This window comes from Garra rufa, unplaced genomic scaffold (assembly GCF_049309525.1).
Source record: "Garra rufa unplaced genomic scaffold, GarRuf1.0 hap1_unplaced_046, whole genome shotgun sequence".
Classification (NCBI taxonomy): Eukaryota; Metazoa; Chordata; class Actinopteri; order Cypriniformes; family Cyprinidae; genus Garra; species Garra rufa.
Genome location: NW_027394321.1, coordinates 1 through 10435, shown reverse-complemented (window position 1 = coordinate 10435; position 10435 = coordinate 1). Strand labels below are relative to the sequence as shown.

The 10435-nt window shown below is 35.5% G+C and overlaps 1 protein-coding gene across 1 annotated transcript; it reads left to right on the top strand.

Moving 5' to 3' along the window:
- Positions 1-484: 484 nt before the first annotated feature.
- On the top strand, positions 485-10312 carry LOC141315894 (post-GPI attachment to proteins factor 6-like; the record flags this gene model as incomplete). Its single annotated transcript, XM_073832734.1, has 11 exons — positions 485-738; positions 1105-1282; positions 2855-3065; positions 3320-3444; positions 5155-5417; positions 5502-5830; positions 7128-7221; positions 7315-7432; positions 8514-8653; positions 8779-8957; positions 10166-10312. Coding segments are annotated over exons 1-11 (1845 nt in total), but the record flags the coding sequence as incomplete, so codon positions are not given.
- Between the last annotated feature and the right edge of the window lie 123 nt (positions 10313-10435).

Sequence of the window (10435 nt, the reverse complement as noted above, 5' to 3'; positions counted from 1 at the left end):
ATAACAATATGAGGTCTTGACCAGCAGATAGCACTGTTGCTGTTTTCATGACTTCTCATTGTCACCATAAATCTGGTGGATGATAGTCGCAGCATACATAACAACAACAACAACAACAACAACAACAACAACAACAAAAATATTAATAATAAACAACAATAAACAACAAACCAGCAGCTGGTGCAGTATGACCGAAAGGCTATCTTAAATATCATGACTCATTTGTTAATATATTTATTTGTATTATTTTTGTATGCTCCAAATAGTAGCTAAAATAGATTAGTAATTAAATAAATTAAACATCTTTTGTGTGATTTGACTTGGCTCATGAATATTAATCAGGCCCTGATGACGTTGCTTGGAAACCATTCTGAAGCGTCCCGCAGGGAATCCTTCTGCTTCTCAGGCTTACCTTATGAATATTACGACAGGCCTTAGAAAGTGATGAATATTAATTACCAGGAACTACAACCCGATCGGCCTCTGGGAAGAACGACACGAATCTTTAGTAATATTTATGACCCAATCCTTCAACAGCAGCGAAGAGGAAGTTATGCATACGTATGAGGCCGACGTCCAGTATTTCTGTTTTGAACCAGGAAGTAACGTGTTACAACAATCCTTAGACATCTGATGAACACTACAATGGGCTGACTGAGGAGAATCTAGACTGCATTATGGAAAAGTATTTTGCACTGTGCCTTTTACTGTATGCTGTCGCTGGCTGTTTTGCTAACGGTGAGTTTTGGGGAGCGTTTTAGATATCTTAGATACATTTGCGGTATTTAATAGACGTTTTTTATCGACTGGTGACATTTCAGACATTTCATTATGGGCATTAAATAAAACGCAATAACTGAGCTGTACGATGCCATGAATGTATACTGGAGTTTTTCCGCCTTTATCCAAGTGTCACAAAAATAGGCATGGATTTTCGTAAACGTTTACATTATAAGACGCAAATCTGTTTTATGTATATATTTATATATCATGTTTATGCATAAATAAGTCTTGAGATTTATACGTTTGAAGCGAATGAAGGGATTTCGATTATTGTGATTGTTTACGTCTGACGCCATCATGACGTCATGCTCTGCCCCCCAGATCTCACTTACTTGAACGGGTTCTACTCTAAAACGCCTCAGAGGTTGTCCAAATACAGCTGGTTCGGCAATGTTCGGCTCTATCACTTCAGAGTACCGGAAGATGCGGTACTTGTGCGGTGGCTGCTCACGGTCTCACGGGGATCCGGACTGAACTGTGGCAACCAAAACATCACTGTGTATGTATGGTCAAATTATGACAGTAAACATACGTGTGTGAATAATCCTTAGGTTTGAAGTGCTGTCAGATTGGGAATAATCTTTTGTAAGCTTTACCATGATAACCATATTTGCCGATGGTTAAATTAAAATAATAATAATAATATTGGATAACTTGCTATTATTGAACACTGTGATAATATGGAATGTGATTAAATCCTAAAACCTCTTACACATTTTGAAGGAGATTTACAGGGTGTTACAGTTGTTGTAATAATAGCTGTCGTTGCTATGGTATTTTGGCAGGAATTATGTTACTGTGGTAACCATTAAAATCCCATCTGAAAGCATGTCCAATATCAACTGTGGGTTTTAAGGTTTCTAATGGTTTATAAATATTTCAAGTTAGCATGAAATGAAAATGTACCCTTTTTGTTTTCTAAATGCATGTTATAGATCTTATTGTGAATAATGCATGTTTCATATTTTAAAAATGTTTTGAAACTCAAAATGTCACATTTTCAGCATCTTTATTCTATTCTTCAGTGTCACATGATCCTTCAGAAATCATTGTAATATGCTGATTTGCTGTTTAAGAAACATTATTAGTATTAATATTATCAGTAGTTAAATCAGTTGAGTACCGTTTATTTTAGAATTCTTTGTTAAATAGAAAGATCCAACGATCAGCATTTATCTGAAATAAAAAGCTTTTGTAACATTAAACACTATACTATTTAAAGGCTTAGGAGTCAGTATATTTTTTTGGGAAAGAAATTATAGAAATTGATCATTTCATTTAGCAAGGATGCTTTAAATTGATCAAAAGTGATTTATTATGAAGACGTAATGTAACAAAAGATTTCTATTTCAGATAAAAGCTGTTCTTCTGAACTTTCTATGTATCAAAGAAACCAGAAAAAATCTACTCAGCTGTTTTCAACATAATAATAAATGTTTTTATAGCAGCAAATCAGAATATTAGAATGATTTCTGAAGGATCATGTGACTGAAGTAATGATGCTAAAAATTCAGCTTTGAAATCACAGGAATAAATTACATTTTAAAATATATTCAAATAGAAAACAGTTATTTTAAATAGTAAACATATTCAAAATGTAGGCTATATTTTCCATATGTGCTGATGCTTTTGTACTTCTAATGATCTCCTTGGAGGTCTTTCATAGTGATCGCTTCTTAGAGACCATATACAAATGAAAGATTCTCATGAGAACTCTTTAACTAAGAACCCCAAGATTATTGTGTACTGTATTACCAAGAGACCTGTTTAAAATCAGCTTGAAAACATGCAAACTATTCAAAGGAGTACATGCAAATAAACAAGTCAAATAACTTAGTTTATATGCTAATATACTTCTAAAAGATGACAAAATAAACTTTAAGCAGCTAAAAAGCATGAACAAATTAAAGAAAATAGTTTATTAAATCATTTCATAGTCTAAGTTGCTCCAGGGACTATTATACACTATAATAGTTGGTTATAAAAGTAGATAAAAGCAGCTAATTGACAAATATGCTTCCTAATTACTTCACTTAACATTGACTTTTGTCCATCTAATGCACATTAACAGGCACTTTAGGGCAGGAGCGCCCCCGGTCATCAACCCCATAGAAACAGCCTTTCCAAACTCCACATCAGCATCTCTTGCTCACAACTTGACGCTGATCATTCCCAGTGGACAGAGCGGCAATGTGACACTGTTCAATGTGACTCACCCTAAACCTGGAGACTGGTTCCTTGCTGCTCATCTGCCTAAGGATGAAGGAAAGATCGAGCAGCAGGTGTGTATATATATTGTGTAGGAATACTTAAATAAATGTGACAACTTTCCAGATCAATACATTTGCATGTGTTTGATAAAAAAAAGTGCAATAAAACAGCAATATTGTAAATATTATTACAATTTAAAACAACTGTGTTCTATTTTAATATATTTAAAAATGTAATTTATTGCTGGGATGATAAATCTGTGTTGTTATTTTTTTTTTTTAAAGAACAGTAAAAGTAAATGTGTGATTGTTGCTTTCGGTTTTAGGGGCTGCCATCTTGCTCATACCTGTTCCAGGCACAGATGTATTTAAGGAGAGCTGCTGACCTGCCAATCCTGCAGTACAACATTCCACTCAGTCAAACACTAACTACAAATCCAGCTCTGTTTAAGTATGTTCTATGTTCATGTGTGTATTAAAGGGATAGTTCACCTAAAAATGAAAATTCTGTCATTGATTACTCACCCTCATGTCGTTCCAAACCCTTAAAACCCTGGTTAATTTAACCCTTAATTTGTTAAAGACAAATTAAAGGAACCGTATGTAGGATTGCGGCCAAAACTGGTACTGCAATCACTTTCAAAATACTGTAGAACGGTGTATCCCCTCCCGCTCCCCCCTGACTCGAGGTTGCCAGCTAAGCTACAGGAGTAGGCTGCTACAAGGAGCTTCCAATGGCAAGTGACGAGTCCTACACAGAAATTTGTTTTTCTTCTGTTAATTATGTTTATGCTTCACAAGAGATGTTTTGCGAAGTAATTATGTATCGCAAAAATTTACAGATGGCGATTAGCCAAATATTTCGTAAAGATGTACTGTAATACCACATTTCAGTCGGAACATAGGTTGTTTTCATACCCTGCTAGTGGTGCGATATAAAGCTTTTTATGAACGCATTTTGCACGGCCGACCGTGGGAAATCCACTGTGTACGGAAGCAAAGTTAGCCAAACATAGATGAATCTTACTTGTCCAGGAGAAAATTACCAACTATGGCGTCTATCTTCAAATTCTTCTCCGTTTTCAGCCGTCTCCATCTTTCAAAGGCATATCCTATACAAATCCTTTTTTTATTTCGGACTTTGTCACGACGTATTTCGGATTCATAACCAGGTCTTTTACGTTTCGTAACGTTATACATGTTTTATCTGACATGTTCGTATAGCCGCAGCTGTAACAGAGCTGGCAACCCAGATCACAAAACTCTACTGATTTCGTGATTGGTGGATAGCTGGAGGGTGGCGCCTCAGACCAAAACACAAAATGAAAACAATAACATCAGTTGAGGGCTGCAACTCTCACTTTTAAATGACAATATCCTGGACGGACCACTGTTGTCAGTGATATAAGTATTTGAAATGAACATGATTTCTTAATGTCTAGTGACATGTCAGGGCCATTTTATGATTAACTGACATAAATTTCTTACATACGGTTCCTTTAAGATATTTTTTTCGATGAAACCCGAGAGCTTTCTGTCAAGGGCCAGAAAGGTAGTAAGGACACTGATAAAATAGTCATCAGTGGTTCAACCTTAACTTTGTGCACAAAGAAAACAAAAATAATGACTTTATTCAATCATTTTCTCTCGGATTTCTTCAAAAATATGAATGACTTATGAGTTTGGGTCGACATGAGTGTGAGTAATTATAATTATAGAACTTTCATTTTTTAATTAACCCTTGAAGTAAAATATATATCTGTTAGTTACTTTTTTTGTTAATAAGAATTCATATTATTAAATAAACTGTTAAAAAAATTCTAAAATATAATTTATTGCAAAGAATTTTCAGCATCATGTCTTAAGTGTCACATGATCCTTCAAAAAACATTCTGATGTGCTTGCTGCTCAAGAAACATTTCTTATTACTATTAATGTTCAAAACAGCTGTGATTAATCTTTTAGTGAAAACCATGATACCTTTTTTCAGGATTCTTTGATGAATAGAACATTAAAAAAATAAAACTTCTGTAACATTATAAATGTCTTTACTGTCACATTTGATCATTTATTGGTCATCCCTGAAATGTATATATAGTAAAATGTCATGTTTAAGTTTTTGTTGAATTCTGAAGTATTTTTATGTATCTTCTCTGTTTAGGGTCTTTGTTCCAGAGTTCTCCTCCAGGTTGGATGTTTTCATCTTGAACTGTTCTGTAAAGCTGGGAAATGATTGCGGCCTGTCAATCACTGTAGGCTCTAGCACTTTGAAGCAGGGCTCGGAGGTGAAACAGAACTGTTCAGGGTTAGAGAGCTGCTCTGCCTCGGTCCTCATCCCCCCATGGAACAGCTGGTTGCTGGTTACGGTTGAGACTAGTCACCCAAACACCACTATACCTTTCAGCATCTCTGCCAATGTCACAGGTCTGTTATGATTCACCTATCATTTTAATTTCACTTTTTTGCTTGATTCCTAAACATATTTCTCTCCTCTCTCATTTTATACAGTGGGATGTAAACCTTTGAGCGTCTCTTCAGATTTCAACACCTCAGCCTTCATTCGTACCATCATTGCTCCCCAAAGCAACACCTCAGGTGGCCTCACTAACACATCCGTTTCCATGAGAGACCAACCGGGCCTGCGTGCTAACAGCTCTGAGCCAATGTGCATGAGAAGCCCTTCAGTGTTCAGAGATGAACAGGATGTGCTATCACTACGCTTCATCGTTTCCAGCAGCAACCTAACCGTGACCTCAGACCTTCCAACTGTGGTCACACTTGAGCACTCTCCTGGAGATAGTGGCGGCACGTTTGTCGTACAGCTCCACTTGAACACTGTAAGCATTTAATATAATATACTATGATGCCATCTAAGTTTGCAGTCTGTATGTTTTCTGAATGATTTTGAAAGATGTCTTTTGTGCTCATCAAGGCATGCATTTTATCAGAAATAAAGTAAAAACAGTAAAATTTTGAAATATTATTGCAGTTTAAAGTAACAGTTTTCTCTTTGAATATATTTTAAAATGTAATTTATTCCTGTGATGCAAATCTGAATTTTTAGCGTCATTACTCCAGTGTTCAGTGTCACATGATCCTTCAGAAATCATTCTAATATTCTGATTTGCTGTTCAAGAAACATTTTTTTTTTATTATTATTATTATTATTATTATTAATATTTAAAAGAGTTGAGTACTTTTTTAGGATTCTTTGATGAATAGAAAGATCCAAAGATCTGAATTTATTTGAAATAAAAAGCTTTTTTAACATTATACACTATACCATTCAAAAGCTTAAAGTCAGTATAATTTTTTTGGGGTGGGGGGGAATTATAGAAATATATACTTTTATTTAGCAAGGATGCTTTAAATTGATGATAAAGACATTTATAATGTAAGAAAAGATTTCTATTTCAGATAAATGTTCTTCTGAACTTTTTTATTCATTAAAGAAACCTGAAAAAACTTGTTTTTAACATAATAATAATACAAAATAATAATAAATGGTTTTTGAGCAGCAAATTAGAATATTAGTATTATTTCTGAAGGATCATGTGACTGGAGTATTGATGCAAAAAATTTACTTTTGAAATCACAGGAATCAATTACATTTTAAAATATATTCAAATATAAAACGGTTATTTTAAATAGTAAAAATATTTCAAAATTGTACTGCTTTGGCTGTACTTTGGATCAAATAAATGCAGGCTTGGTGCGCAGAAGAGACTTCTTTAACAAAACATTAAAAATCTTGTGGTAGATCTGGTAGTGTACTCATGGGCATTGGACATTTTCTTTGTGAGGAAAAAAATAATTGAATGAATAATAAAGAAAAATTAATTCATGCACAAAAAAATCCAAAAAGATTATTGTAAAACAGATCTGATTGAAGGAGTCATCCACTTTGCATCATGTCTTTTCATCACAGCGTCTTGTGGCTTATTTCATTTGAGTGCAGCATATTCACTACAACAATGATGACATCAATAATGAGCCGTGACCCAGTTATCCTAGTAACTTTAAATCATTGGATACTTAGTATATTGAATTTGTGTCAGTGCATCAGTGTATTTTTTTACTCATATTGTGTTGTAATAAATTTAACATTTTTTTATTCTTGTGTTTGTGGCGTAGAGTTCTCCGGTTGGTGGATTTGCTCGTGTCAAAGCATGTCTCACACCTTCTGCTCCAGTACTTCATCTCAACCGCAGCCAGACTTGTGCTACAGGTTAGTCTCACGTTGATATTAGAGCAATACCTGTTTAATAATATTCTCCTGAATGTCACATTTGAAGCTCTCTGCGTATATGTGTGCATGTAGCACTTATGCAGGGCTATTCTCTGAGCGTGAGCAGCAATGAATCACAGGCTCTGTTGAGGATTCCATTTCCAGACGCAGGAGTGTGGTACCTCAGCCTTCAGACCGTGTGCAATGACAGGTCAGTGCAGTACTAGCACACATAGTACGATAGACACTATACATTTATATTGTATGACTGCAGACAGTCCGGTTGTTTTTTTGTGTCGAGTTTTGAGATTAAACGTCATTTGCAATGCATTATATTTCTATATTTACAGAATTAACAGAATGTTGAAGAGTTAGTTAATTACTAGATAATTACTCACCCCTGTTCATGTCTTTCTTTACTCAGTTGAAAAGAAATTAAGGTTTTTGAGGAAAACATTACAGGATTTTTCTCCATATAATGGACTTCAATGGGACCCAGCGGGTCGAAGGTCCAAATTGCTGTTTCAGTGCATCTTCAATGGCCTCTACACCAGCTGAGGAATAAGGGTCTTATCTTGTGAAACGATCTGCCATTTTCTAAAAACAAAACATTTATATACATTTTAACCACAAATGCTCGTCTTGCAAGTATTATGTAATCATGTATGCGTGGCATAGGTGGCAGTACCGACCCAGTGTTTGCAAAGCAAAGAAAGTCAAACACCAATTATGAAAAAGGTAAAACAATGTCAAATGATTGTGAAGTTGGAGGAGAACATGAGATGTGGAGTTTTTTGCCTTACCCTACCTTTTTGAACTAATTATGCTTGACTTTTTCAATGTGATTATGCGATGTGAAGACATGCATCACAGAGCTATTGCAAGATAAGCATTTATGGTTAAAAAGTATATACATTTTTATCTTTTATGAAAATGACAGATTGTTTCGCTACATAAGACCCTTATTCCTCATCTGGGATTGTGTAGAGCCCTTGGAAGCTGCATTGAAACTGCAAATTGGACCTTTGGCCCTGTTGGGTCCCATTGAAGTCCACTATATGGAGAAAAATCCTGGAACGTTTTTTCCCAGAAACATTAATTTATTTAATCAATATTAACCTTTTTTCTTTGACATGATGTACACTGATGAACTGTGCATCAGAATTAATCACTGATACCATTTACTTTAGTACACTTTTTGATACAGGAACATCTATTAAAGTAGATATTAAAGTATGTTGACTTTAAAGCACCTTGTGAGCATTACTCATGTTCCTGTGTTGTTTTTTCAGTGTCGACTGCAGGAATGCATCAGCTATAGTGGGTGTGTCTGTGAGTGTGACTGCATGCATTGATGAATGTGGGCCGTATGGAGAGTGCAGATTGCTACGTACACACAGCTACCTATATGGTGCATGTGTGTGCAAAGCAGGTAAATTAACACACACACACACACACACACACACACACACACATCAACAACTGACTATAAAGCATTAATAATTAATGGTACTGAGTTGTGACATTGAGTCTTCTTGTGTTGCTTGCTGTTGACAGGTTGGCAGGGATGGGGCTGTACGGATGGAGCGACAGCGCAGTCTTACTCTCGGCAGATGGCTGCAGCTCTGCTCCTCACCCTCAGTAACTTTTTCTTCATCCCACCCATCGTAGTAGCACTTTACAGAGGCTACCACGTCGAGGCCGCCATCTACTTCTTTACCATGATTTTCTCCACGGTGAGTTTTTATTAGGAATGTGACAATATCAAAATCACCCGATATGATATAATTGCGATATTAAAAAAGAAAAGACAAATGAAGTAAAAAAAAAAAAAAATTATTCTATCTGCACTTTGAAAGTTCAAAATTAAGAGCTTTAATGCATGTTCTGAACTAAAGAAAACTTAAGTCAGAAAAAAGTCAGTATATTGATTTGTACCTGAACTTTAAAGTGGGACTCAACCCTCTTTTTATTTGTGATATACTGTCTCAGTCTAAATTACATTTACACTGGTGTTTTAGGAAGTCAAACTAATTAGAATATAATAATAACAAAAAATTCTATTAGTGTTATTATTAGGGATGCACCGATATGTATCGGCCGATCTCTTGCGCGTTTTGTCAGTAAAGCCGGTTCTGTAATCAGCGGTAAATGCCATCAGGTGCGTGATTTCACGTTGAGCCATAACGGCTGTGTGTAGTATATACGGCTCAACGTGAAATCACGCACCTGATGGCATTTACCGCTGATTACAGAACCGGCTTTACTGACAAAACGCGCAAGCATGATCGGCCGATTCATATCGGTGCATCCCTAGTTATTATCCATATATTGTAAAACAACTGTAACTGTAAAATAAATGAAAATGAATATTTCATAGGTATATTATTTTTGCTTTACACTACAGTAGGGAAATTACAATACTACTTTCCTCATTTCTACACTTGAAAAAGATTGAATTTGAATTTGGACTGTCAGCGATTCATACTGCACTCTTCAGCTTTTATTTTGACGGAAGCGACAGTAGAGCTTTTATTTTGATGGAAAACTCCAGTTTCAGTGAAAACAGGATTACAAAAAGGCATCTCACTACAGATCTAGTAAAATGCTGTGAAAATAAAGCATAACTGGTGGCCGTTGCATTCACAAATGCGCGCTAAACTCACATCCTGTGCAATCAACAAGTTCACTGCATTCACTGTGAACTGAGTCGTTCTAAGGTGCGGAAAACACTGGATCATGAGCTGATCGTCCGAATGAAGTGCACTTGATTAAGGGATTAAACTATATTTTTGCTTTCGGTTTTAGTTCATTTGACAGATACTGTGCCGAAGCATAATGGCCCAAAACACAACTTTAAAGACCTATTATGTTTGAATAATAATCTATTTATTTGTAATGCACTTTATGTATTTTGTAGCCATAATGATTGTGTGTTTCGCAGTTTTATCATGCTTGTGACCAGCCTGGTGTGACTGTGATGTGTATCATGGACTACGACACTCTTCAATTTTGTGATTTCTTGGGTTCTGTCGTGTCAGTGTGGGTGACCATTGTGTGCATGGCACGGCTGCAGGATCCGGTAAAATATGTAAGTACTATGTTATGTATGTTTTTATTTTAATTAATAATTGCCATTATTGTTACTAATAATGTGCAAATCTACCATGGAGTCAAGTCAAGTCTCCTTTATTTATATAGCGCTTTTAACAAT